Source organism: Athene noctua, chromosome 17, assembly GCF_965140245.1.
Source record: "Athene noctua chromosome 17, bAthNoc1.hap1.1, whole genome shotgun sequence".
Lineage (NCBI taxonomy): Eukaryota > Metazoa > Chordata > Aves > Strigiformes > Strigidae > Athene > Athene noctua.
This window is the reverse complement of record NC_134053.1, coordinates 14,963,704-14,991,660: the sequence shown is the minus strand read 5'-3', so window position 1 is coordinate 14,991,660 and position 27,957 is coordinate 14,963,704. Positions and strand designations below refer to the sequence as shown.

Genomic DNA, 27,957 nt, shown 5'->3' with positions numbered 1-27,957 from the left:
GGCGGGGAGCACCCAGGGCAGAGCAGCGCCCCGTGGGGGGGAGTGGGGATCCCCCGAAGGCAGCACGGACCCCCCGGGCAGAGAGCGGGACCCCGCGAAGGGACGGCCCAGGGCAGAGCGGGGTGAAGGAGAGTGGGGGGAGCACAGGCACCCCCGCTTCCACGGGTGGGTGCCAGGGCAGGGACCCTGGGGGGGCTCAGCCCCCCGATCCCCCACGCCGTGGCCCCCCGGGAGTCCGGGCACCGCGTGGGGCCAGGGCCGGGGGTTCCTGCTGGCTGGGGGGGGCGTGTCCCGGAACCCCCCGCCCCAAGAGGGCAGGGTCCGGCCCGGCAGGGAGGAGGCGGGAAGGCCGGGTCCACCATCGCGGCCGGGGGGCTGGGGGGGGCTGGGTGTCCCCCCCGCCTCGGCCCCCCCAAACCTGCCCCGCGGGGTGACGGTGGGGCGGGGCAGCCCATCGGCAGGCAGGAGCCGTCTGGCCAATCAGCGCTCGCGGACAGTCTGGCTAGGCAACTGGACAGGCCAGCTGGCCAATCAGCACAGCTAAGCCCAGCCAATCAGCACACACAGAGCTCAACCAGTCAGTGGGAACGTCCAGCGCAGCCAACCCGCAGGTAAGCTGAGCTCAGCCAATCAGCAGCGGGGTACATCGAGCGCAGCCAATCAGCGCTCACGCAGCGCTGGCGGGGTCCCGGCGGGGCGGACGGGTGGTGGCCAGACCTCTCGGTGCGCCGCGGGGCATGCTGGGACGGTGGGGGTGCCCCGGGGGAGGGGCCCAGCCGCGGGGCCACCGCTGTCGCCCGCAGCCACTGTCCCGCCGCGGGGTCCCAGCACCCCCCGCTCCCAAAACCAGCCGCGGAAGCCGGTCCAGGAGCGCCCGGGGGTTCCCTCTGCCCGGCGGGGCGGGGCGCGCCGAGCACCCTCGGCGTGGCCGTGTCCTCCCACGGCCCAGCCCCGCTCCCGTTCCCGCTCCCGTTCCCCCGCCCGCCCCCCGCCGTGGCTCCGCCCCGGAAGCGCTCCCCCGCGCGGCGCTCACTTCCGCTGGGCCGGTGGCAGCGGGCGGCGGCGGCAGCAGGTACGGGCTGGGCCGAACCGAGCCGGGCCGGGGTTGGCTCCGGGCAGCGCCGCTGCAGTGTCCTCCCGCGTGGCGGGGGCTGCGGCTCCGGGCTGGCTCCCACCTTCACGGGCTTCGCTCCGGGCTGTTGGCCCGGGCCCGGGCCCTTCCTGCCCCGGGTCGCTGTCCCCAGTCCGGTCTGCCCGGGCGCGGCAGCACACGGGGCACCCTCCAGCCGGGAGCCTGGCTCTGGCCTCTCCCCTCCGCCCCAGCAGCGGGCCCAGCCTGGGTGGGTGCTGGGGCTGTGCCTTCTCTCCCCCCTCCCCCCGTGCCCTCCCGTAGCTCCGTGTCGCAGCTCCTCCGTATCCGCCCCGGGTGCGTGCGCGGGGTCAGCCCCGGGATCTGCGCCCCTCCGCCAGCCGTGCCCCCGCCGTTGCATCCCGGGGGCCGTGTCCTCGCCGGTGGGAACGTGGGTTTCCCTGGCAGCGGCGGCTTTGGGGACTCGCTTCTCAGGACCGCGGGCACGGCCTCCGTGCAGGCAGCACCGCGGCTGGAGCACCAGGCACCATGTGGATCTGTGGGAAGCAGCCGGTACCGGGCTCTGCTGAGACACGAAATAAAATGGGAAGGGGGCATGGGTCAGACGGGGAGATGCCCGGTCCGATATCCTATGCTGGCTGCCTCCTCTGTGAAGGTTTTAGGGGAAAAAAAAACCAAATTTGATAAAAGGGAGATTGTGAAACAGCTTGTGCCAAAAGGAGATAGATTATAGGTGCTCTCTTTCTTATTTCCAGGTGCTTGGTATCATACAGAGTTTGCCAGAGTTCTAAAACTTGTCAGGGATGCCATCCCTGAGTGGCGGCGGGGACTCACACGGGGTTTTGCCGTCGCTCTGCCTTGGGCCGTGCCATGTTAAGTGGGTGCCTCAGATAAGCAGTTGGTTCTATCTGGTTTGCTGCCCCCCAGGCCTGGCTATGGGAGCTGTGAGCTGCTTCCCGTGTGGCTCAGGCTGCCAGACTGAAGGGACTTGACGCTTTGGGATCCCGAGGGGCTTTCTGGAGGTGTTGGTCCTTACTTGGGTTAAGCCTGGCAGGGATCTCCGTGACAGGAGGTATCTGGCCTCGCAGCCCTGTGGATCCAGCTCTCCTGGGATGAGAGCATCTGCACTTGGGGCTGGTGCTGTGTCTCCTCCAGAACAAGGTCCTCGGCATCTCTAAGGGTGCTCAGCTGGCGTTTTGAGGGTGGGCACCGCAGGAATAGGGCTTGTGCTGCTTAAAATTGCTCTGGCTCTCCAGAGCACAATGCTTTAGGCCCTGCAGTGTTGGGATCCCTGTGCCCTGCTTTGCCCGGCAATGTGTAGTGTGGGGGACACCTTGGGATTTTCCTTTGTGTGTTTGGGGGTTTTATTCCCCAGTTATGATAGGATGTATGACTTGCAACTCGTTTTTACCGCATGCAGCCACTCCCGTGGCCCTTCTGCCATCTGGGTTAACTAAGGGCCAGATGTTGCCACTTCGGAGTTTCGGATCACTCAAGTGGCAGCTCAGCAATTGAATTGATGTGCCATGATTTTGGGCACCTTGCTAACACCACAATGAGTTTGGCAAGGCTTTTACCCATGAGTTATTAAAAGGGGGAACCTAAACCCATTGGTTGATGGGAGACAGACTCCCTTGGAAAGCACATGGGTTGGTCAGCAACAGGTTTGTGAAGAGGATGTGCTGGCTGCTGGCCCGCTGGGTTCACAGAGCATTGTCTGTGCTTGTCACTGCTGTTAACTGGTGGCTCTTATTCCAGAAGGTGCAGGAGAATTTGTGGCACTTGCTGGCTTTGGGCAGTTCTTTTGAGGGGGATATATTTACACTTTTGGTGGGAGCTGCAGCGTCTTGCCAGCCCTCGAGGTTTGGTGGCACGGTGCCGGTTCTGTGCTGTGGCAGTGCAGGTGGGTTGTTTCATGGCTGGGCACAGCCTGGCTGGTGGAGGGAACAGTCCTGATCCCTTCAGGGACACGTGAAGGTTTGAACTGAGCACAGGATGCAACAGCAGGCTCACAGTCCTGCCTGGCTGCAGGGCTGAGTGTGAGCTAATACTGGATCAAGTTAGGCCAGTCCTTAGGAAAAATAATCTTCCTAGGGAGCATGTATGGGGCTGGTGTGAGCTCTTGTGGCATTGTGCCAGCTGTGGGGAGATCTGTGGGGCAGAGGTAGGGTTGAGCACGGGCATGGGAGCTGTGCCTGTGGCTGCACACTGTCTGCAGGACGGGGTACACCACGTAATTTCACTGTTGTGAATGATGAGTAAAAAAAAAATTTGGTTCAGTACGAGGCTCTTTAGCTGCTGGCTCTTGTGTCCTCAGCTGCTCGTTCTCCTCTTCAATGCTTGGGATTTTATCTTCCCCCACAGGTGTCTGTGCCTGGTCTGGGGGGTTTATTTGCTGAGGCTGGGGATATGCAGCTGCTCAGAGGTGTGGGGAGCTGTCACCACCTCATGCCTGCCCGGCCTTTTGCGTTGCCTTGAATTTGCTTCATAGCAACAGAGAACAGTGAAGTCTCCACAGCTTCAGTTACCCATCTCAGTGTTTAGGGCTTTTTTAGTCTGCCTTCATTTTCTTTAATTATGCCAACTTGCTGGGTTTTACTGATCCACCTTAAGTGTTTTATTTGCAGCTGTGAGAGGGTGCGCTGCTTACTCGTAGGAGTTTTCTTTCCCTACTAACCTTTAGCTGACCCTCTGTTTTCTAGGTGAGCTGTTTCCTAGAAGCTTGCCCTTTGAGTTCCTGCTCCTCTTTGCCTCTCCCTCCACTTTAGGTGCCAGTGTGCACCCCCTGATGGGCACAGGACGTGTGTTGTGTAGGGCTGGAGCAGTTGCATCTCCCTGTGTTTGCTTCTTCAAGGGCTGGGAAGGTATCGAGGAGGGGGTTTGCACCCAACCCAAGGGATCAAGGAGGGGGCTTGCACCGTGCTGTGCCCGTACGGGTGCATCACCCGGTGGCTCCAAAATGGGGGTCCCAGGAGGAGCACGGTGTCCTGCGCTCAGCTGCCGGAGCGCCGCGTTCTCCTTCAGCCTCCGAGCGCTTTGTGAGCAGCAGAAAATCAGATGCTCCAAACTGGTGCTTCTGCCAACTGGGCCACGGACTCTTTGGTGCTTTATTGCAGGAGCAAAATAACCTGGTTAAAGCTGTGTCCAAGGAAGGTGTCTGTAGCAGTGCCTAGCAGGACCCTTCTGCTGCGTGTCACGTGAGTGTGGACAATGTTTTCCACCCTGAGGCAGGTGGAGGGGGAACATGGCAGATAGAGTGATGTAGCCAGTCATTCTGGGGGTCTCAGGAGAGCAGTGTTGCTCTGGGTCTTCTGAAGCTCTTGAATTTAGTCATTCTGGTTGAATAAGATTGGGATAAAACGCTTTGGAGAGCCCCTTTCCTCCCAGAAGCTGGAATGGGGGCCTGAGTGGTGCTGAGCTCCCCACAGCTCCATCTCCACTGAGCCTGGCTGGCAGAGCCTGCGAGGTGGGAGATCCAGGAGGGATTGCTGATGGCACGTGTTCTGGTTTCATCATTAAGTAGGAGCTTTGGAGAGGACGCCTCCCACCAGCCGTTGGCTGCGGGGACCACCCGAGAGCAGAGGGCTTTGTAGCAGGGCAAGGCTCGGGTGGTGCGGGAGCCCTCGTGCCCTGGGATGGTGGGTCCAGGGTCCCAGGGAGGGTGGTGGGCTTGTGCCGCTCCAAAGCCTTGTCCTCAAAACAGACCCGTGGGTGAGCTCTGGGTGCTCCCCTCCAACACCCAGCCACTGTTTTGCTACCAGATCCTTACAAACGCTTTCAACTCCTTGAATCCAGTTTGCAAGATGGGATTAAAATAAGTCTGGCAAGAAGATAGGGTCAAATTTGAGCTGCCACAAAGTCAGGGGCTTTTTGGCTTGTTTTGTTGCTGCAAATCTTGGAGCCTGCTTTATCTGATTACTGGTGCTGCTTCCAGCTGTCAGGACCTGCTGCTCCGCTCAGCCCCTTGCTGGGAAATCAGCAAGTGTTGGGACATTTTTCCCAGCCTGGAAGGGAGCTTGGTGGGAATTGCTGGAGCCGGGGGAGCAAACGCCTGTGCTCGGCTCCCAGCTCTGCCTGGTTGTGGCCTGCAGATGAGCTCCCACTGCCTGGTTTTGCTCACGGGGTACAGGGTGTTTAGCAAGGGCAGAGTATTTGCAACTTGCTGTAATGACTCTAAATGATCAGTTCTGTCCAGATGAGATGATCGAGGCTTTTGGTTCCGGATCTGACACCCGCCCTGCTCCTGTGTGCCAGAAATCTGGCTTATTTACTGTCAGACTCCAGGCCAGGAGGGGGGACCCTGCCCCATCTGTCCATTTGTCCAGTTCAAGGTGGACAAAAACATGTGTGGAAGAAGATGGGGCAGTGCAAGAGCTGCTCTGCAGTTTCTGAACCGTTTCCTTTGCCCTCCTTAAAACTGGAGCCAGGCAGCAGTATTGGACCCTGCCCAAGGGCTGAGCTCAGGGGAATTCACCTTCAGCAGGGCTGTGCCAGCAGCGGTTGCGTCCCTGGGCTGGCAGGCAGCCCTGCCTCCTTGCCCTTGGTTAGCCTGGGGAGACGCACACGATGCAGGGTGCTGAGCACCCAGCTTTGGTGGGTGTTTGGACTTTGCTCAGCCTCTCGTCACCCTGCTTGAGGTGCTGGGTCGTGTCAAGTCTGGTCTTGCTGCTGGGGAGGTTGAGGTGTTGGTGTGGGGAGTGAGGGGTGTGCCTTCATTCTTGAGCTCAGGCTGGAGGAGGAGGCAGCAGTTTGCTTTTTGGAGGCTGCTGTCAGCACTGCAGGGCTTAAAGGAGTGGGGGAGATGGGTGGTCATCTCTGTCTCTGAAATTAGTGGGGTTTGGATGGCTAAAAGACACGGTGCAGTACCCGCGGGCTCTGGGGAACTGGGAAGCTGCAGGAAAGCAGCCGGCGTGATTCATGTCTCTGAGCCGGCTGCAGAAATTCCCTGGTAGGCTTCAAGTTTGCTTTCCAGGCACTTCTGCAGAGCAGGGCTGACTGCGAGCCAGGCTGGTGAAATTGGAGGGACTGCAGTAAATCCTCCTTCCTCCCTCTCTTGCAGGACAGGATCTGCAGTCAGGCACAGAGAAGTGCTGCGGCGCTGCCTGGGAGCTCCCGCTGTTCGCTGGAGAGCCATCGACCTAGGCGGGGAAAAAAGGCTCTGAATAAACCCCAGGTAACTGAAGCAGGGAGGAGTGTTGTCTTGCATGAGGCTGCCTGGGAAGCGGTTTGCTCACAGGACAGCCTCGCCTGCGCTGGGCTAGCACAGTGGCAGACTTGCCCCCTCTGTAGCAGCATCGGGACTGCGCTGCCAATACCCCAAGCAAGCCCCGAACTGATGGAAACTCTTCCTGTCTTACTGCCTGCCAAGCTGGCTCTGGCTGTGTGCTTTGCCCAGCGGGCTTGGCCCCCAGATTTTCTTTTTATCCCTGTTGGGGATCCCTATCCAGCTTGGACAGGGAACAGAGGACACAATTCCTCTGGCCACATCTCGTGTGCTCGCAGGGGATTGCTGCATTTGGCTTTCAAGATGCTCATTTACATTTTAAAACTGTTTGCAAGCTCTTTTTTTTTTTTTTTTTTTTTTTTCTTTCCCTTGGCTTTGCTTTCCGTGCTCCTGCCCCTCCAAAACAACAAGGCCACTGCGGGGTTTCAAGGACACTCCTCTGGTTTCTTTGCTGTTTGAAGGAAAGATGGGCGAAACAGCCATAAAAGACAAATCCCCACTGACCTTTAAGAAGGTCTGTCTGCTGCCTGCGCATTGGGCTTCCTCAGCCTGCCAAGCTGTAAATCTGCCCTAAACTGCCTGAATTATATAATATAGCCCCAAGTGCTGGGTGGAAACCCGCTGAATTTAAAGCAACACTGCTGGAGAAGGAATGGTTTCTGGAAGAGGCTGCTTTTGATCTTGCTGGCGTGTTTGGTCAGGTGCCGGCAGATCCGTGCTACCCTGTCCCTTTGCTCCAGTGTTGGCCTGAGCCTCGGGTTTTGCTCAGTTCCTCTTCCCACCCCAGAGCTGTTCCCTGTGTAGGTGTGAGGGAGGGCTGGGGGTGAATTTTCCTTAGAAAAGTGTTTCTTGGGTGAGGAGACACAAACCCAGGGGACATTTCCCGAGCCTATGTGGTGGGGATGAGGGCTGCCCAGCTCTGCATGGGATCGGGCGAGCAAAGTGGCTGCTGCTGCTGGTAAGAGAAGCAAGTCAGGGCTAGAGCCTGAGCAGGGGTGAACGCTGCCGTGTTCAGCGACTGCTTTCCTCCTCCTCCTCCTCCACATCCTCGTTAGCAAACCAGCTGATTCCCTACTCACCAGCAGAGCCCGTGGTGCGCCGGCGTGGCTGCGAGGCGCTCTCCCTCCCCAGGGGAACGGGCTCCTCTGGCAGCACAGGAGCCAAGGGCTTCTCTGGGTGCTTCATCGCCTTGTGACTCTTCCCATGAGATCCCGAGCTTTTTCCCTCCCCCGGATTTTCCTTCCTGGAGCTCTCTGTAGTGACCCCAGCAAGGAAATTATCAACTCTCAAGCTCTCTGGTCTGCCTCTATTCCCAGGGACGTGCTGCTAACTGGAGACCACCATGACGGACTCGAAGTACTTCACCACCACGAAGAAAGGTAAGAGAGGAAGCCGGAGGGTTGCACAGTTTTTCCCAAAATAATCAGGCTTTTCTCACACCTCTAAGCCAGACAGGGAGAGCTGTCCCTGCAGTGAGAGGCTGATGGAGGTGCTGGCTCTTGTGGGAATACCCTGAGCCCATGTGGCTGATGCCCCGCTCCTCACTCCGATGCAGCCGGGGTGTCTCCTGGGCTGCTGTGGGGTCGGAGCACCTCGTCACCAGCTCCTGAACCCAGACAAGGCTGTTGGCAGCAGCGTTATCTGCTTTAGCAGCTCAGGAGTGGCTGCGGGACACGGTCCCTCCCTGAGCTCCCTTGGGCTGGGACAGAAGCGCTTGGAGGGGGTTTGACTTAAGCACTTTCCAGGAGTTTTCCAAGGAATTAATGTGGAGGAAAGCCATGTGGCATCTTCCTCTTCAATCTGCTTGCTCAGGAGTGAATAAAGAGCTCAGGGTGGGAGGCAATGCCCTTGGGCTGGGCCCAGAGCCGACTGGTCACCCCCAGCAAGGCGCTGGGCTGGGGGATTGCTGCCACATGCAGAGTGGGATCTGGGAGCCTCCATCCCTTGTGTGGGCTTGAGCAGTTCCCAAAACCCGCCTGTGTTCGCTGCTGTGGGTGTCTGCGGTGGGCTCCCCAGGTAGGGGAGGGCCTCCCAACAGCCCTGTGTGAGGCTGGAGCTTCATGTGTGCTGTGCTAACAGCCCCACAGCCAGAAATACCTACCCAATAAACCCTGTGTCCTGTGCTTGGGGTGTGTGGTGCTGGTGCTTGTCACTTGGGTGGTGTCTCTGGTCCTTAAAGCCCTCTGGGGCTCTTTTGGGGCTGGAGGAGCCACAGGGATGCACTAGCACACTCATCTCCATTTCCACGGGTAATAGCTGAGCCCTCAGAGCTGCCCTGGCCCTTAGTGAGACATTTGGGAAGTTAAATCCCCCTTTCCGGCTCCTGGCACCTCAGAACACCCGGGGTGGCAAAGGAGCCCCATCACACAGCGGGTGGGAGCATTGCTCGCCCTCCCCTGGGAGCAGCACGCAATGGAGGGGTGGGTGTCCCATCCCTTAACCCCTGAGCTCCCTCTTTTCCCCTTCCTCCAGGGGAGATATTTGAGCTGAAAGCTGAACTGAACAGTGACAAGAAAGAGAAGAAGAAGGAGGCCGTCAAGAAGGTGATAGCATCCATGACTGTCGGCAAAGATGTCAGGTGAGTGATGGAGCTGTGCTGGGGGTGCCCAGGCCAAACCACACCGGGAGGGTGCCTGGACAGCTTGTGGGCTCCCATTTTCCCCTGTTGCCTCTGAGGGGCTTTTGTCTCAGAGGGGAAGGACAGAGCGAGCTCCTGGCTGCAGTTATACCTCCTGCTACGGGAGGAAAAATGTTTGTGTAAGCATGGCCGTCTGGCAGGTAGGGGCTTGCCTGGCTTTGGCAGTAATCTGGCTAAAAGAGGATTGGTCTGGCTGCCAGATAAGTTTGTTGGGATTATTGCCACTTCCTTCAAGTGTTACTGAAAACAAGCAGAAACCTCCTCTGAACCGTTATGGCAGAGGGTCAGTGCTGATAAGCCTTTTGCCGCCACTCCAGTCCAAAAGGTCGGGCGGCTGTTTTCCCTCTTCTTTATCTGCCTGACTGAGCAGCACGTGGCCCCCGCGTCCCCTCCTCCCCACACAGACCTGTCCCCGCACACCCTTGGCATTACAAACGTCAGCGTTTTGCTTTTCACGGTTGCATTTGAGAAAATTTTGATGGAGAAAAACAGTTGTCTGGGCTGTGTGTTTGGTAAGCTGGCATGTCCCTGGCTCCCAGAGCACTGGCAGCAGCAGGTAACGCTCTGTCTTGGGACCACCGTGGAGAAGATGACACTAGACATGGCAGGGACGTGCCTGAGGCTGGTCAAAGCTACATCAATTGAAAAGGAAATATCGGCTGTAGCAGCCTTTTTTTGGGGGGGGGGGGGGGGGTGGAGTGGGGTGTGTGTGGGTTTGTATTTTAGGCTGTTTATTAAGTTCCCCTTTCCTTGGGAGGTGCCAGGAGAGCCTGGTTTAGCCTGGGGTGAGAGCAGCTGAGGTGTGTGGCCGCTCTGCCAGCAACAGGAGCTCTGTGAGAGAACTAGCAAAGCACAGTACCCCGGGCTCAGGGCCCTGGGCTTGATCCTGTAAGCAATGGTTGGGTTTGTGGTGGCAGAGAAGCTTCCAAGAGCCAGGGGGTGTCTGTTGGGATAACTCCCACATTAGCCCTCTGATCTTGATTGCCTCTCCTAAGGTGGTTTAATAGTCTGATTGGTCTGGTTTTATCATCTGTGGTGAAAAATCATCTCTAGCATCCGGCGGCTTTAGGGTATTTGGGAAGGAGAAGCCCCAGCTCCATGCAGGCAGCTTGGCAGCTCTGCTCCATCCTAGCAGAGCATCGTTGTGCTGCAGGGCTCACCCGGCGGAGAGGGGCTGTTCCCTACACTCAGTCCTGGGTGTTTATGTCTCTAACGTGATGTTTGTCGCGTAGGACATGGGGTGAGCACTCAGCAGTTTGCAGCAGGACAGGTTTAACGTCCACAGAAGCTGAGGATGGTTTTGGTAGGGCTGTGTGGGAGGGATCGTGCAGAGGCAATGGAGGAAACAGCTCGTCTCCCACGTGCTCTCACAGGTGCTGGAGGCTTTCGCATCATCCCATGAGGGTTGGGTGATGCTGCACCTTCTGCCAGGGCGGTGGGCACGCGCTGGAGCTGGGATACAGCAAAGCCATGTGGGAGAGCTCCACTTCAGTCCGTGAGGGTCTGTTTTGGGCTGCTCTTAATACAGATCCATAAAGAAACCCCACTGGGAATGGGTGATTTAGACACATCTGCTGCAGGGTGGGCTCAGGTCCTGGGAGAGTCTTGTGGCTTCGGGAGTGGGTTGAGCTGTGGGAAGGGGATGGCCACATGCCTGGGGAAGTGTGGGGTTCTGGAGGCAGCAGCGTCTCCTTCCCCAGCCTCAGCAGCCTGGCCGTATCCTGCCTTCACAGAGGTGCTTTGTGTTGCAGCGCTCTCTTCCCGGACGTGGTGAACTGCATGCAGACAGACAACCTGGAGCTGAAGAAGCTGGTCTACCTCTACCTGATGAACTACGCCAAGAGCCAGCCGGACATGGCCATCATGGCAGTCAACACCTTCGTGAAGGTGAGAGGAGAGACTTGCGTGCCTGAGAGCTGCATGCTGCAGCGGGTCCCTTCAGCCCTCCACGTGCATCCCCACTTTCCTGCAAGGCCACCACGCTAAGCTACTCTGTACCCTGCTCCAAAGAAGGGAACGTGGGCAGGTTTCCAAAACCTCTGTCTTCAGGAGCAGGGGCTCCCCTAGGTCTACATAACTAAGCAAATTTGTCCAATAATGCAGAAGAAAAAAAATTTTTTTGGCAGCTGTACTGTGCTACTTGCTCTGTCAGTGTAGCTTTGGTTGTGGGCAGCTCCTGTGATCAAATTGGTGTCATGTGAGCTTACGTGCTGAAGTCTCTGCAGCTGAGAAAGCCCTCGTGATCTTCCAGTTAGAGTTGGGAACTGAAGAGCATGTTTCTTAGGAGCCAACATATTGCCACATCACTTTGTGAAGAGGCTTGGGCCTTAAAGGGAGTTTTGGCTTTTTAGGAAGAAAAAAACCCACGCAATAAACCTGATAGATGCGTTTCCCAGGTCAGGGGGCCGTTCTGCAGGGTGGCAGCTGACTTCAGGTACATGGTGTAAGTGATGAAGACATCAGATTCCTGGAGGTGTGTTTGGAGTGAGAACTGAGGGTGTTAAAACTCTGTGGGTGTCAGATTGCAGAACAAGAGATCAAAGTTCTCTCGTGGGTGTCTTGTTCTTGAGAACTGAGTGTTAAAACCTCTAGACTTCAGGTACCCAAACAAGAATAAAGGTCCCAAAGCCACAGCTGATGCCTGTGATTCAAGGAGCGGCAGCCCAGGCTATCTAACCTCCCCCTGTCATCCTCGCAGGACTGTGAGGACCCAAACCCTCTGATCCGGGCTCTGGCTGTGCGGACCATGGGCTGCATCCGTGTGGACAAGATAACGGAGTATCTGTGCGAGCCCCTGCGGAAGTGCCTGAAGGACGAGGACCCTTACGTGCGCAAGACGGCAGCCGTCTGCGTGGCAAAGCTCCACGACATCAATGCCCAGCTGGTGGAGGACCAGGGCTTCCTGGACACCCTTAAAGACCTCATCTCAGACTCCAACCCCATGGTGATTATTTTCTGCCTTCTCGATCTTCTCTTCATCCAAATGGCAGTAAATGCTCTCCATCTTCACACGCTGACTCCATTCCTCCTATGTTCCCATTCACTCTCTTTTTGGTGCTTAACAGACCATTTCTGGGGACAGCTTGTTTCTGAGGTCTGCAGGCTGTGTTCCTTGCCCTGTAACTCTGTTTCCTGGATGGAAGGTTTCTCCAATTCCTTGCCAGTGCATTATTAGTCTGTTCCCCGTGGGGACGAGGCTGCCCTGGCCAGCTCAGAGCAGGGGATGGTGGCAGAGGGGAGCTGATGCTTAGCTCTGATACCACATAGCCAGCAGCTTTTGCCACTGGTGAGGCTTTTCTGGCAGCTAGGCTTTGGCTAGCACTTTCCCCAGGCATGAGAAACTTTAAAGCCTGCTTTCCCCAGCGTTTCACTTCCACCAGCCTTTGCTGCTCTTCAGCTCTTGCCACAGGCCCAGCAGTGAGCCCAGGAGCTGCCAGAGAAAGTGCTGGGGCTCTGCAGAGGTGCCCGGGGAAGGAGAGAGAGAGCAGGTTCCTCTGAACTGGGCATGGGGCCAAGGCTGACTCCTGCTGAACATGTGCAAACCGTTGGAAGATGTGGTGTGGGTGGTGGGACTGTGCTGGTGGTGATTGCTCATCTCCTGAGGATCAGCTGGTGGGGAGGAGAAGCTGGTGCCCAGATGTCGCTGGGATGCCAATACTGAGGGTGCAGCTTGCACTAGTTTTCCCCCAGGCTGTTGAACCACATTTGGCATCACCAAACACATGTCCTGTCCCCTCTGGCAGGTAGTGGCCAATGCAGTAGCGGCGCTCTCAGAAATAGCAGAGTCTCACCCAAGCAGTAACCTCCTGGACCTCAACCCCCAGTCCATCAACAAGCTGCTCACAGCCCTGAACGAGTGCACTGAGTGGGGACAGATCTTCATCCTGGACTGCCTGGCAAACTACATGCCCAAGGATGACCGGGAAGCCCAGAGGTGAGGGAGACTGGGGACTGCTGGGGCAGCGCTGCCTTTGAGGCACCACAGACTGGCCAGAGAGGGGCTGGAACAGGGAGGGGGACAAGCAGGTATGGACTGAAGGGCCTGAGGCTGCCCTTTCTCCTCTTAAGAGGCATCTTCATCCTCCTGACCCTTGGAATCCTGCTGTGGGAGGTGGGACAGTGGGCATCTGCTGGCCACTGTGCCGTGGGCACAGCCATCTGGACACTGCTGTGGTCCTGTGGCGAGCCCTGTCCCTATGTTGGCACAGGGATTGTGCTTCTCGAGTTGCTTCAGAATGTGGCCTTACTGCACAGCAAGGGACGGCAGGCGCTAGGGACCTCTGAAAGGGGGTCACTGCAATAGGGTTTTGCAGAGGTTGGGAAATAACCTTCATCAGGGCCTTTAAGAGCCAGTTCAGCATCTTGGGAAGGTCTTGCGTGCAGCTCAGCTGTCCTGCTGCAAACTCTGCCAGTGTCTTGTTCTTCTTCATCAGTGCTGGCAGTAATATTTAAGCAGGGAGACGGGATGTTATTGTTTTCTTTCCCTTCTCTTTCCCCTTCACTCCCACAACACCTCCAGCATTTGCGAGCGGGTGACGCCCCGGCTGTCCCACGCCAACTCGGCAGTGGTGCTCTCGGCGGTGAAGGTGCTGATGAAGTTCATGGAGATGCTGTCGAAGGACCTGGATTATTACGGCACGCTGCTAAAGAAGCTGGCCCCGCCGCTGGTCACCCTGCTCTCTGCAGAGCCTGAGCTGCAGTATGTGGCTCTCCGCAACATCAACCTCATTGTGCAGAAAAGGTGGGTGCCCTGGCACGGCAGGAGGGGCAGCCTGGCTTGGGCTTTCCTTCTTCTCTAGGGGTGCTGCTTCCCAGTGCGTCAAACCCTCTGACTGTAGCAGTGTCAGGGCTTTGCTGACACAACTCCTTGTATGGGTTTTTTCTTCTGTTATTTAAAATTCAAGGGCTGAGCACAGAGGGTCAGGTGAGGCAATGAGCAGAGATCTAAGCTGGGATCTCCAGGAGGGGTTTATTTTAATTTATTATTTATTTGGGGGAATAAATGATGGAAATGCTAGAAGCTGGGACTTTGGTTTGGTCATTAAATGTCTAGTGAGGAATTTTTCTGATACCAGCTTATTTTATGCTGTTGTCCTCTTTTAATAAGTGCTGAGAGTCCTTTTGTCCCTTTGCTGATCTAAAATTACTGGTGGGCAGGAGGTGTCCAAGGCCCCACACGTGTGCCCCGAGCAGAACTGGCCAGCTGGAGAGCTGTGCTCTGCAGTGACAGTCCCGATCAGATGATCTGTCGTCCTACCAGTTATCACCGTGGTTGTCCATTAAAAATAGCAGCAATTTCTGGGAGAAGTGGAAAGCAATTAGTGTCCCTGGGAGCAGAAATGTGGAAGGCAGGTTGGCTCCTTGGAGCTGGACCTGGCCTATCTCTTTCCCAGCTTAGAGGATGATCTGGTGAGAAAGGTCCAGCCTAGCCCTGGGGTCTGGGTTTTCATCCCTGCTCCCTGCAAGACATCCCTTCCAACCTTGGCAAGACGAACATCCCATGTTGCCTTGCATCTGGTCTTCGTTTGCGGCAAGGTTGTGCTCTGTCCCCCGTGCGCCAGCAAAGGGGAGCTCAGGGACAGAGTCCTGGGGGATAATCACAGTATCTTGGACCCCCAAACCTTGTGCTTGTGGCCAAGGAGCCTCATCCTTCTGGCTCAGAGCTGCTTGCTCTCCAGCTCCAGGTTTCCTCAGCTTATGTCTCTGGTATCCTCAGGCCCTCACCAGCCTTGGCCAGGGAGTGATGATTCATGCTTGGAGCTGGCTAATGAAGTAATGAATTAGCACTGTCTCTGGGAATTAGCTGGCTGCAGGGTCAGGCAAATGAATCTCCATCTATTTCCTGACTGGCATGCAGCTTTCTGGGGAGCACAGCTCCCTTTCTGCACTGCTTTGTTTCCTGGTCGCTGCCTGGGTCAGAGCCTGGAGGTGGGAGCCGAGCTCAGATCTTGCTTCTGCCACTAGAGAAATCATCTGATAGGAGTATTGGGTGTCCAGAAAGCTCTGGAGAAAACCATGATTTCTCTTTGTGGTCAAAGCAAAGCAGTGTGTGTCTCCCTTAATCACTGTCTCTCATTGTCCTCCAGGCCTGAGATCCTGAAGCACGAGATGAAGGTGTTCTTTGTGAAGTACAACGACCCCATCTATGTCAAACTGGAGAAGCTGGACATCATGATCCGTCTGGCTTCCCAGGCCAACATTGCTCAGGTCAGGGTCTGCCAGACTCTGTTGGGTGGGCACCAAGGGAGACGTGCAGAGGGCTCCAGCCCCGCCAGGAGGGGATTTGCCTGAGAAATCCCAGACCCAGCTTTGCAGGATGTGGACAGGAGCAGCTGTACCACCTGGTCTGCTGCTGCTGGGTCACTGCCCCGCTTTTCTGGTGGCTTCTCTTGCAGCTGGGCTCTCACTGTCTTGTCCCTTCTGGCAGGTGCTGGCAGAGCTGAAGGAGTACGCCACAGAGGTGGACGTGGATTTTGTAAGGAAGGCGGTTCGAGCCATCGGCCGCTGTGCCATCAAGGTGGAGGTGAGGGCTGGGTTGCTTCGGGTCCCACTGGCAGCTGTGGTTAGGCAAGGCATCGCTCTCCAGCACGTGTTGGATGAGCTGGAGATCATCTCACCCCAGCAGTTAGCATCGTCCTGATGAGCTAGAGCCTTCCCGGGCCTGGGGATGAGCCACAGTTGTTCCATGGGGAAAGTTCTGTGGGTAAGGAGGGTATTTCATCCCCTTAACCTTTTGCACTGTGGCTTTTTTCAGACCCATGCTCTGTTGCAGACCCAGCTGCCTGCAGCTGTGCCCAATGTCTTAATGCCGTGGATGATCCAAGTGACTTGTTCAGGGACTGCACTGGGGGCTGGGAGGGAGCTAATCTCTTACTGAGGGGCCAGGAGGCTTTTCTTCCCCTCAGGAGTAATTTGAAGAAGGGGATTATTCAAAACCTTGCTGTGGCCTGGGTGCAGGCAGGCTCACAGGCAAGGTGGTGTAGCTTTGAGGCAGCTGATGCTGCATCGTGTTTACCGCAGGGCATCCTCAGTCATGAGACAAACGGCTCGGCACCAGCGAGCTGGGCACCCGTGAGAGGCAGGAGATGTGCTGGGGCTGGCTCGGGCTTTGCCTCCCACCGGGAGCTGAGCTGGCCTGGCTCTGCCATTAGATCGATCCTTCCCCTCCGCGGTGAAGCTGGCCTCTCCCAAGGGATTTATTGCCATGGCATCAGCTCTGGTTTTCCGTCTCTATTAATGCTGAGCCCTGTGGCTGTGCAGATCCAAACTAAGGCAAGGTACAAGACGCTGCTGCCCTGGCAAGCTGAGGTCTGGGCTTGCTGCTGCCCTCCTACACCCAATGGCGTGAAAAATGCATCCCATGGGAGCAGGGAGAGGAGGCTCTGTGAGCGTGCAAGGGGGATGAGGAGGAACCAGACCTGGATGGGAAGGGGAGACCACGTTCATGTGTTCACTGTTCTGGTCCAGGTTGGGTTTGAGGGAGGTATGGAGGGGATAAGGCAGCAAAGGGGGAGTGTTGGCAGGGCAGCAGAGGCTTTGGGGTGGGGACGTAAGAGCATTAGCTCAGACTGTTTAGTTTGAGGAAGAGAAGGCTGGGGGGAGACCTCATCCCTCTCTGCAGCTCCTGAAGGGACATTGCAGAGAGGTTGATGCTGGGCTCTGCTCACAGGGGATTAGTGACAGAACAAGAGGGAACGGCTTTAAACTGCAATGGGGGGGGGTCAGACTGGGCGTGAGGAAAAAATGTTTCAGAGAAAGAGTGGTCAGAGAGTGGAACAGGCTGCCCAGGGAGAGGGTGGAATCCCCATCCCTGGGTGTGTTTAAGGGCCGTTTGGATGAGCTGTGGGGGATGTGGGGTAGGGGAGAACTTTGTAGAGTTGGGCTGAGGGTTGGACTTGATGGTTCCAAGGGTCTTTTCCAACCTGAATGATACTGTGATCGCTGCTTGACTGACTGAGTCCCTCCGACAGCAATCAGCCGAGCGCTGTGTCAGCACCCTGCTCGACCTCATCCAGACCAAAGTCAACTACGTGGTGCAGGAGGCCATTGTCGTCATCAAGGACATCTTCCGCAAGTACCCCAACAAGTGCGTGACAGCTGCCCACGAGCCTCGGGGCCTTAGGTGGATGCACCTGGTCCTAGAGGAGACCCTCTGTGCTTGGGGGGGGCCTTGCAAAGACCCAGGCGTGGGTGAGGGATGGGCTGCTGCTTCCTCCTGGTGGGGTGCTCAGTGCTGAAGCCACCTGGAGCCTCCCTGTGCTCAAAGTGTATTTTGGTTTTTTACCAATCAGGGTTGTGTTCACCAATCAGTGCTGCCCCAAAAGGGTAGCTGGGGGCAGGAAAGCTGGCTCCAGCCCTGGGAACATCCCCAGCCCCACAGTGGCTGTCCCAGATCCAGACACCCAAATGAATAGGAGCTGCCAGAGACTCTGATGTCCTTTGCAGCAGCATTAACCATCTCTGGCTCTTAACTCAGCGCTCCTGATGGTGGAGCAAGGGCAGCAGGAGGAGAGGGAAGTGTTCCAGCTGAGCCAGGATGAATAGGCAACTGCGTGATCAGGAAGTCGTGTACTAATAGTGGTAATAAATGCTAATGAACTGAATTAGTAACAAACAGGAACTCTGCACAAATAGCCAGCAACTCAGGGCTGCTGCAGAGAGGAGGGAGAGCAGATGAGTGGGGCTGAAAAGTTAATTCAGCAGTGGGGCTGGTGGATAGGGCAATGTGCTCTGGGACTGGGGAGGGATCAGTGTGGGCAGTGTCATACTGTGCCACAGTCACAGGGAGAGGGGACACCCCCAGGCAGGTGGCAGGGGCTCTTGCTGATGCCCTCAGCGATGTCCTGGTTCTGCTGGGGGCGATGGGATGTGGTTTGGAGTTAGAGCAGAGCTAGGACTTGGGTTTCTTGCTTTTAATGAACACGTGTCCTCTCCTTGGGAAGGTACGAGAGTGTCATTGCCACTCTTTGTGAGAACCTCGACTCCCTGGACGAGCCCGAGGCCCGGGCTGCCATGATCTGGATCGTGGGAGAGTATGCTGAGCGGATCGACAACGCCGACGAGCTGCTGGAGAGCTTCCTGGAGGGCTTCCATGATGAGAGCACCCAGGTGTGGTGGGACGGGGTGCAGCCCCCATGCGATGGGGGTGTCTGGCAGCCAGCAGGACCAGCTGGTTGAGGAGTGACCCTGTGACAAAGCTTGTGCTAATCAAAACAATTTGCTCTAGCAGAATGGTGAAGGTATTTTTCTTGCAGGTGCCTGGGGCAGTGCTGTCCCACTGCAGCTTTGGGTGTAGAATGTGGCCCATGAAATGCCACCATGGTGGTGTCCCAAGTCCCTTCCCCCCTTCATAGTTGGGAGGGACCAGGGGGTCACCTGGTGATTCCTCTGTGCCAGGACAGAATCAGCCCTTTGGAGCTGCAAAATGGAGTCAGACATCTGAAATGAGCATAGGGAACTGTGCCTGCCCCTTCTGCCAGGGTGGCTGAGGCCAGTGGGTTTCCTGTGGAATTGTAGGGAGTTTCCATCTGTGGAAACTTCTTAGAACCGTGCTGTGCAATACACTGTGAAACTAAGTCATGGTGAACAGGGGAAGGTCTATAAATGCAAATAACAAAGCTTGTGATCCCATCTGCCCTGTCTCAGGTCTAAAGGGACTGTCGGAGGTGAATTGCTGCTGCTTATCCTCATAAAAGTCAGAGGATGCTCTGGTCTTTGTCATTTTGGGACCGTGTAACCTGGTCCCAAGATCTTTCCCAGTAACCTCTGTCAGCCTGTGGCTTTGGGCTGAGGGTGTTTTAATCGCCTTGAAACGGGCTGCAGGCCTGGCTGCACAAAAATGGTGTAATCTGCCTGTCCCTAACCCTGCTGCTGTGCCCGCAGGTCCAGCTGCAGCTGCTGACGGCCATCGTGAAGCTGTTTCTGAAGAAGCCCACCGAGACACAGGAGCTGGTGCAGCAGGTGCTGAGCTTGGCCACGCAGGTGGGTAACAGCTCCTGCACGAGGGAAGAGCTTCGCCATCCCCCTCAAGGCAGCGGGAATGGCTTGGTAATGCAGTGCCCGTGGTAGGAGGCAGATAATTGGAGCTTAATTCTGGAAAAGCTGATAGTTAAAGTCCTGGGGAGTGAGGATACAGCCTCCCGTTGCACGGGGGACATGTGCTGTTTCCTTGCTAAGGCTGGTGTAGCAAAGCAGTGTAGCCTCTGTGCAGCAGAGGTGTGGTGTAAATAGCCTTAACTTTTATCCCCGTAATCCCTCTTAATACTACAGCAAGGCTTAGATGGGGCCAAGATGCTCTGAGTTGCTCTGTAGTAGCCGCAGCTTCCCCTGCCCAACGGTTTCGGCACTAACCCCCGTGCTTCCCGAAGGACTCCGACAACCCCGACCTGCGGGACCGTGGCTACATCTACTGGCGCCTGCTCTCCACTGACCCCGTGGCCGCCAAGGAGGTGGTGCTGGCGGAGAAGCCCCTCATCTCTGAGGAGACGGACCTGATCGAGCCCACACTCCTGGACGAGCTGATCTGCTACATCGGGACGCTGGCCTCCGTCTATCACAAACCTCCCAGCGCCTTCGTGGAAGGGAGCAGAGGGGTCGTGCACAAGAGCTTGCCCCCGCGAACGGGCTCGTGAGTATCTCCGGGGTGATTCCCAGCTCCACGCAGCGACTTCTGTGATTGCTTCCCTGCGATGGGCAGGTTCGATGATGAACCCAGGGGCTGTGGGGCTGCCCACAGCACCGTGCAAAGCTGGCTGTGTCCGCTGGGCTCGGAGCTGAGGCCTCCCCCTCCCGAAGGGGAGATTTGCTGTAGGAGCAGGGCTGTACGGATTCAATACTGTCCTTGCAAGGCTGAGGAGTGATCTCAGACCTAAGCAGAAGGTGATGTCAATGTGTTGAAGCATTGGGAGCGATGCTGGGATGGAGTGTCTCTTGAAGGCTTGCTGCGAAGCCCAGCTGGGTGAACTGGTGTCTCCAGCAGGACCTGCTGGCTCAGCCAGAGCTCCTCAGCCTCTCCTGTCTTTCTCTTGCCATTCCCTCTAGGAGTGAGAGTGCTGAGAGCCCCGACACAGCCCCCTCAGGCGTGCAGGCAGCAGAGCAGCCGGCTGTCATCCCCACTCAGGGCGACCTGCTGGGTGACCTGCTGAACCTGGACCTGGGCCCGCCGGTGAGCGGGCCTCCCCTCGCCACCTCCTCTGTGCAGATGGGCGCCGTGGACCTCCTCGGAGGTGGCTTGGACAGCCTGGTACGTCACAGCCCCGCGTGCTCCTTCCCCGACACCCTGGTGGCATTGTGCTGGGTTTGATGCTGGCTCCTGAGGACAGGATGGATTTGTCTGTCCAGAGACGTCTGGACTAGTCCTTGCCTTCTACAGCTAGTAAAAACAGAGGAGCGCTGCACCCTAATTTATCTTGTCATCAGATGGCTGGAGCGGGGCAGGGGTTTAGTGCTCCTGAGTGGCTTTTCTCTCAGTACCTGAGGTCTGTGTAGATGCTCCCACTGTCTGTACTGTGCTCCAGGGGTAACAGTTCTTCCTGGGCCCCCCTCTGAACCCCACACCTGCATGAAACAGGGGTGTGCTCTAAGCTGCTGCAGGGCTGGGCCGAGACATGCCTGCTCCCAGCCCACAGGGTGCTTTAATGGGTGTCTCCTTCGCCGGGAGATCCGGAGGTGACAGCTTGTCCTCCTGGGAATGCAAACCAAGAAGCGGTTTGCCTGCAGGATGAGGAGGGATGAAAACCTCTGCCTGGCTGGGAATGCCTGCCCCGGTGATGGTCCTGGTTCCCCAAAGGAAAGGAGTTTGGAGTTCTCTCCACTGCTCATACAATCCAGCAGACACCCCCAAGGGGAGGCAGCGTTGCTGGCTCTTCGCCTGCTGCCTCTCCTGGTCCGTGAGCCCCCAGGTGCCCTGGCTCTCTGTGGGCTCACAGGATTGGTAACAGGCTGGTGCAGAGTGCAGGGATGAGAGACTCGGTCGTGCTCTGTCCCCTGGCTCCAGGGCAGCCACAGACGTGTTGGCAGTGTGGCAGGACTAATCTCTCCTCCTCTCCTTCTTTTCTCTCTCTTTTTTTTGGTCTCTTCTCTCCTGGCTTCTGTCTGCATGTGGCTGGCTCTTCTCTCCATCTTGCCCGCTTCTGCTTGGAGATGGGGGACGAGTCGGAAGGGGTATGGATCAGCCCTTTTCTTAGCTCTCTCGACCATGTGTAGCCCCAGCACCCATGCCCGCCCCTGGCTGCCCCTGCTCCCCCCATGCAGCCCAAGCCCTCCCATTGAGTGCCCCAGTGGCACCTCGCTTCCCTCTGGGGACAGCCAGGCCCCCAAACAGCTCCTGGCATGTGGGGTCTGGGGCTGCTGGACCCTCCCTACCAACTCTGGGCCCTCGCTAGCCCACTCTGATGCTTTTAGAGAGTGCCCTTGATGGGGTGTTTTGTGGGACCCCTGTGCCCTCGGCACGCTGGCCCCTGCCCCTGCTGATGCCCCTTTCTTCTCTTGCAGCTGCGAAGCGATGTGGGAGGCAGCCCTGCCGTGAGTGTGCCCTCGCGCCCGAACCCCTCTCTCACCCTCTGCATCCTCCTCTTCCTCCTCTCCCTCGCCCTGTGGTGTCCCCCTTAACCCGCTCCCTTGTCCCCTGCAGATGGGTGGCAGCAGCACCTTTGCACCAGCGCCCAGCACCACGGTGCCTACGACCCTGGGGGCACCCCTCGGCAGCAGCCTGGGAGACCTCTTCGACCTCACCGGTGGGGTGGGGACCCTGTCAGGATCCTACGTGGCACCCAAAACGGTGAGTGGGACAGCCGAGCTGCTGGTGAAGGTCAGGGCTGCGGCATTAAGGGGGCCAGAGACCCCCCCCGTGCCTGCTCCACACTGCGGAGCCTCCTGGGGGGAGGTAGAAGATGAACCCCCCTTTTTCTGGCGTAGTAGCAAGCCAAGCAAAAGTGGTGGTTTGCAGGTGGAGAGGATGTTACAGCACTTGCCTGGGCATGGGGGTGCGGGGCAGGGGTCAAATGCACGTTCCTCCGGGTGGCACGGAGCTCTGAGCAGAGGACAGAGCAGGGATCTGCCAGGTCCCGTCTCTGGTTCGGGGGCTGTGCTGTTTCCTGGGGTGCGGGGTGAGGTTTGGAGGCTTGGCAGCAGCATCCCGCAGCCCTGGCTGGAACGAGGATGACTGTGCCTCTGCCGACTGTGTGTTGGTAGCTGTGAAATGCTACAGGTTTACAAACACCCTTGCGTGGGGCTCTGCCAGGCTGGAGAGTACCGAAGGGTTCGCTTTGGGTAAAACCCTAAGGATTTCTTGTCTCCTTATCCCAGGTGTGGCTCCCCGCCATGAAAGCCAAGGGGCTGGAGATCTCTGGCACCTTCAGCCGGCAGGTGGGCTCCATCTCCATGGACCTTGTGCTAACGAACAAAGCCCTGCAGGTCATGTCTGACTTCGCCATCCAGTTCAACCGCAACAGGTGAGATCCCTCCTGGGCTGTGTCAGCAGCGACCTGTGAAGGTGTTGCCTGACACCTCCGAGCTCAGCACGGGAGTGCTTGCATGCAAAGGGTGGGAGGAAGGGGCTGTGACGTGACTGCAAGGGCTGGGAACAGCCTCACATGATGACTCTTCTCTCTCTGATGGCTGTGGTGGTGATGATCATCAAACCAAAGCCTCTAAGAAGTTGACTGAAGAGGCTGTTCCTTGGTGGTCTGACCACTGTCCTGTTGTTTGTCCTGGTGAACTGATGCTTCCTTTTCCCTCAAAGAGACACAACAAGGGAATGGTGCAGGAACATTAAAAATGGATGTGAATCTGTTTAGGAGGAAGGGGGGGGAACTCTGGGGCTACCTGTTGCTGCCCTGGGGTGGGGTCTTGGAGGTGCAGGAGCAGCAAGATGAGCTGGGGTGTTCCTGGGGTTTGGGTGGAGGAAGGGAGGGGGTCCCGAGGTTGGCCCGGAGCAGATGGGCAGTGCCTTCTGCCATCATCTGCTGCCCCCTGCCTTGACCCTCTGCCCTCTTCGGATGTCCCCCCAGCTTCGGCCTGGCCCCAGCAGCTCCCCTCCAGGTCCACGCTCCTCTTGCCCCCAACCAGTCCGTGGAGATCTCCCTTCCGCTGAACACCGTCGGCTCTGTCATGAAGATGGACCCCCTGAACAACCTCCAGGTGGGGAACGCCCCGGGGTCTCCCCTTCTGGGGAGCTGGGGATGGGGCAGGGTCTGCCCCAGGACGAGTGTGCTCACTCTGGAGGGAGCTAGAGGGAGGTGTGAAGGCAGGAACCAGGCGAGAAGAAAGTCTCAGCTCATCATCTTTGCTGTCGGAGCTCAGTCTGACTCCAATCCGACATCCAGCTCTGGGCAGACTGCTCCCTCTCTGGAGGATCATCTTTGCTGACAGCAGCAGAGCCGTGGCTGAGCATCTGCTCGCAGTGTCCCACATGGGGGGAGACGCTGGAGACAGGGCTGGGTTCCCAGGAGGGAGCTGGGAGAGAAGGCTGAGGGGGTGCAGCCTCGGCAGTTTCCCCTGTTTTCTCCTCTGCCCTGGGGACATCTGAGAGCGCTCTGGCGTGTGGAGAAAGGAGCTGGAGAGGCCAGCAGCCAGTCTCTTGCCTCTGATGCTTGCTGGGTGATACCTGGCTCGAGGGATTGCTGGGATGGGGTGGGATGCTCACTTTGGGAACCACTCGCCTGCTGAGATTGGAGGAGGTGTTGACGTCCCCGTGTCCTTTCATCCAGGTTGCAGTGAAAAACAACATTGATGTCTTCTACTTCAGCACCCTGTACCCGCTGCACATCCTCTTTGTGGAGGATGGGAAGATGGGTGAGTTGGGGTGTGGGTGGCTGTACCTCCTGCAAGGTGCACCGCTGCTACCGGTCTGTAGGTGCCATCCCGGCCCCTGAAATCCTCCCGGCAGTGTTGCCACCCCTGGGGACAGAGCAGGGACCCTGAGGAGCTAGATGCCCCTGGCAGTTGCAGGAGGGGACACTGCCATGCCAGCATGACCAAGCTGTGGCTGCCTGAGGTGGCCTGAGCCACCTTCTAACTCCTCCCTGCCAGGGAGAGCTTCACTTGCTGTTTATTTTGCCTTCTCTGGCACTGAGCAGCCTCTTCCCGAAGCCAGCGTAGCTTGCTGACCCTCCCCAAAGCAGGGACCTTTCCTGTGGCTGGGTGAGGTGGTCTTGGGAAGCTGCTGGGGGTGGCAGTGCTGCAGGGTGAGATCCCTTCAGCCACCCGCGACATGGCAGCGTGGCCCCTGTGTTGTACCACCTTCGGGGGGCAGCTGATCTTGTCGCTTCATCACTGCGGTGGTTTCGTTGCTCTCTGCAGAGCGGCAGATGTTCCTGGCCACTTGGAAGGACATTGCCAATGAGAACGAGGCCCAGTTCCAGATCAAAGACTGTTCTCTCAACGCAGGTGGGTTTAAACCCTTCAGAAGGACCTGGCTTAGCTCGCCCTGGGTGCTGGTCACCAGCTCATCCTAGTTAGCCCAGTCCAGGCTGCGGGGACGTGAGAGCTCCTTCCCCCTGTGCCCAACCTGTATCTCCAGGACTTGCTGTTGGCTAGTTGTGGAAACTTGGCAGCCTCAGAGACTCTCTGCCCAGCAGGGATGTCCCTGATGCCGGGACAGTTGCTGTGCCCTCGCTGGGATCAGTCTCAGTGCAGAGAAACTGAACTGGATCATGACCCCTGAGGCTGCCCAGCCTCGCAGCAGCCAACCCGCGGGCAGGACAGCGGTCCCGTGCTCACAGGCAGCTGTGGGCAGGAGCCAGGGCCAGGCTCCTTGGCGCCTCCAGGCTCCCCCAACTCCTTCTCTGGGAGATCTGGTGCCAAGCAGGACATGCAAACCCCGGGTGGGGACAGCCAAGTCCTTTCAGTCCTGCTGGCAGCAGCGAGCTGACCTTTGTGGAGGAAAGCGGGGCGGCTCTGCTTGTGAATTGAACTCTGGGCTCCCTGGGGAGGACCTGGGAGACGAGTTGAATAGAGCCCTTCTCACTGTGTGGGGACGGCGGGTTTTGTGCTGCATCACAAAGAGGGGGAGAGGGAGAGGAGGAGGAGGAGATGGGTCGGGAGCTGGTGGTCAGCCCAGTGCCCTGCCCTGAGCAGGCCCCGCAGCAGCGCTCTCCTCCCACACAGATGCCGTTAGCAGCAAGCTCCAAGGCAGCAACATCTTCACCATCGCCAAGAGGAATGTGGAGGGCCAAGACATGCTCTACCAGTCCTTGAAGCTCACCAACGGCATCTGGGTGCTGGCAGAGCTCAGGATCCAGCCCAGCAATCCCAGCTTCACGGTATGCCCCTTCCCCTGCCTCCGAAATGGCCCCATGGTGGCTCCAAGCCAAGGCTGCTGCCCACCCTGCTGCCCATCCTGCCTTCCCCGCTCTCCCCTCGGAGCTTGGATTGGGCTAGATGGTCCTGTGGCACGTCTGTGGTGGTGGTGGGACCCCCCCAGCTGCTGTTGGTGCCAGCTCCCTCCCCTGTCCCAGTGCTGGTATCCCTCTCGCACAAGGAGGGTGAGACACAGCCTGTACTGGACAATGGGACTCTGCAGCGACACCCTATCTCTGCTGGGCTGCCCTCCTAACACCGGGGAGGCACCGTGTGGCAGCTAAAGGGAGCAGAGAGGTCCCAGCCCACCCGCACAACTCCATTAAAATAAAAACCCCAACCCCATCCCCTTCTTGGGGCATCCCTGGCTCTCTGCCTGTGTGCTGGGCAGCCTGGCCGCAGGTGCAAACAGCCTTGGAGCAGATTTCTGTCCTCATGTCCTGCTTTCCCTGGCCTGTGCCCTTCCCCACCTTCCTCGCAGCCTGTTTTCTTTGGGTTGGGATGAGCTGTGTCACCCTGACTCACCTCTGTATCTCCATACCTGCTGCCTGCCTGCCCTCGCCGGCCTGCCCGCTGTTGCAGGATTTGGAGGTTAGCAGACTGGTTTTTACCCCAGCTTTGGGCTGTCTCTGGTTGCTGCCTGGTTATTTCTTCCCCTGATGTTTTTACCTGCCTGCCGGCTGCCCTGCCAGCCTTGCCTGTCTTTTGGTGCCTCTTGCCTCTCCCTCCCAGCAAGGCTGGCACAAGGCCGGCGCCGAGAGTGGAGCTTTGTTGGAGGTGAACCCTTCAGAAGGTCAGGGTGTTCCCACCACCCTCCTGGGTTCACGTGGGGTGAGGATAGCTGCAAATCCTTATCCTGGAGGATTCCCGGCTCAGCACCCCTGTGCTGAGCTCTCACTGCTCACCTGCGGGCTGAGGAACTAATTGAGTTCAGAGTCATTTAATATTAAATTGTTGAGCAAATAACCGAAGGGGGCTTGTACTGCCTAGGAGAGGAAGATGCTTTTGGGGGAACTGTTCACCCTTGAGCTACAGGCAGTGAATCAAACCCCAAGAGATGAAGTGTGTGTGCATCTGCCTGCCCTCCCTGCCTGCGCTGCATGTGGATGTCTCTGCTCCTCAGCTGGGGTGGGGGGAGCACCAGCAGCCTGGGGGAGGGTGTTTGGGGGCTCAGTGACTTTTAATATCTTACCCAGCTGAAATAAGGAGCTGGGGCTGCCCCGTGCCCTGTGGTGGGGATGCTGCAGCATGCAGGGCTCTGTGCTTTGGGGCTGGTGGCCCACCGGCGTGGGGCGAGATGCCGTGACCCCCTCTCCTCCTCTCTCCCTGCAGTTGTCCCTGAAATGCCGAGCGCCAGAGGTGTCCCAGTACGTCTACCAAGCCTACGAAACCATCCTGAAGAACTAAGGTGCTGCCGTAGCCCCTTTGTCCTCCTCTCCGCCCTTTCCCGCCCGAGGAAGCGGGGCAGGACCCGTGTGCATGTCTCCTTTCCATCCTGCCAAGGAACCAGCCCCTGGGCATCTCCCTCCAGCCCCAGGGCCCTGAAAACGGAGCCAGTGCTCCCATGTCCGGCGGGGCTGGGGCGAGCGGAGGAGGCAGGGGCACCCTGGCCAGTTCCTGCATCCCTGTAGAAATCTGTGTGTGAGTGATGCGGTGTCCTCCTTGCTGATGTTGCCCTGTCAAGAGCCCTCTTTCACCCTCTGGGTCCCTGTGACTGCTTTTTTTTTTTTTGAGCCGCTACACGTTGGGGGCTGCTCTTCTCCCTCCCTGCGTGACCCCCACCCTGCAAACATCCACCCCCCTGCTGGTGCTGGGTCTCGTGTCTGCCCGTGGTGGTGTCTGGTGAAGGGTTCAGCACTCCTCAGCTCTGGGAATTGCCCCCCCCGGGATCACTCTGAGCCTCTTTGGTGCTGGTTGGGGCCCAAAGTGCCGTGGGCTTGGGTGGCTCTTGCTGCAGCTCCCCCAGGAGCCCTGGGGCACCTGGGAGCAGGTGGGACACAGCTTTGGCTTCTTCCTTCCCTGGCTCCTGCCTCTCCCCTGTTTTGTCCTCTGGTTCAGGAGAGCCGTGGGTGAGCCCCCAGCCCTTTGGAGAGGGTCTCCAAAGGTCCCAGAAGGGCTCAAGGATCTCAAATTTGAGGTGGTTTAAAAAAAAAAAATTAAAAAAGGGCTTTTCCAGCCCCATCCAGCCCCTGCACTGGGGCTGGAAGGGTTCTGAGCATCAACTCATTCTGCCCTCACACCCGTCTGCCCCCCAGGCTGGGGCAGCTGATCCCCTCCCCAGCCCCACGGCTCCCTCTGCTCCCTGCTGTCACCCATGGGTGCTGGAGAGGACATGCTACCTTCTCCTACGGTGACACTACTCCCTTCCCCCAGAAATAAAGCCATGGGTCACCCCTAACTAGAAGCGTTCGGTGCAGGAAATATCTAATATATGAAATATAAATATATTGTATGTTCACTTGTTTTAAGCGAACGTTGAATAAAGGTGACATCTGCCCCTGGAGCTGCTGTTGGGGGGGGTACCCCAGGTTCTGGGACTGGGCCGTGGCCTGGGGAGCCCGAGGGAGGCAGGATGCTGTGACGTCCTTTTGGCAGTGCCCTGCTCTCACAGGGAGGAGATAAGCCCTGTCAGGGGTTGGTGGCCATGGCCTTTGGCTCGGCAAGGCCTGAAGCAGCAACTTGCCTGGCACTGGGCCTGCAGCCAGG

At 57.8% G+C, this 27,957-nt stretch overlaps 1 protein-coding gene and 1 non-coding gene across 6 annotated transcripts; both read left to right on the top strand.

Moving 5' to 3' along the window:
• Positions 1-782: 782 nt before the first annotated feature.
• On the top strand, positions 783-27,748 carry AP1B1 (adaptor related protein complex 1 subunit beta 1). 5 transcript variants are annotated; one of them, XM_074920984.1, is made up of 25 exons: positions 784-1,072; positions 4,207-4,287; positions 6,150-6,263; positions 7,631-7,693; positions 8,787-8,892; positions 10,704-10,839; positions 11,651-11,896; positions 12,696-12,886; positions 13,472-13,693; positions 15,039-15,159; positions 15,380-15,475; positions 16,923-17,038; positions 17,895-18,060; positions 18,835-18,933; positions 19,320-19,579; positions 19,993-20,194; positions 21,094-21,114; positions 21,445-21,474; positions 21,584-21,730; positions 22,258-22,403; positions 22,962-23,091; positions 23,661-23,745; positions 24,253-24,339; positions 25,060-25,214; positions 26,584-27,748. In XM_074920984.1, exons 4-25 carry the CDS (start codon positions 7,657-7,659, stop codon positions 26,656-26,658), a joined length of 2,874 nt encoding a protein of 957 aa, XP_074777085.1. In that variant the 5' UTR covers positions 784-1,072; positions 4,207-4,287; positions 6,150-6,263; positions 7,631-7,656; the 3' UTR covers positions 26,659-27,748. The 5 variants fall into 5 exon arrangements, with proteins under 5 accessions (XP_074777086.1, XP_074777087.1, XP_074777088.1 ...); XM_074920983.1 differs by lacking the exon at positions 4,207-4,287; XM_074920985.1 differs by lacking the exons at positions 4,207-4,287; positions 21,094-21,114 and having other exon boundaries at positions 783-1,072.
• On the top strand, positions 22,528-22,632 carry LOC141967640 (small nucleolar RNA SNORD125). The gene has a single exon (XR_012634726.1). It is a non-coding gene; the product is annotated as a small nucleolar RNA SNORD125 (small nucleolar RNA).
• Positions 27,749-27,957: the final 209 nt, after the last annotated feature.

Excerpts from the sequence above, each read along its gene's own strand:
- AP1B1 (XM_074920983.1), top strand. The coding sequence starts at position 7,657 with ATGACGGACTCGAAGTACTTCACCACCACGAAGAAAG. Across the intron at positions 18,934-19,319 it reads TGCTGAGCTTGGCCACGCAG|GACTCCGACAACCCCGACCT; the intron begins GTGGGTAACAGC and ends TGCTTCCCGAAG. Across the intron at positions 20,195-21,093 it reads GAGGTGGCTTGGACAGCCTG|ATGGGGGACGAGTCGGAAGG; the intron begins GTACGTCACAGC and ends TTCTGCTTGGAG.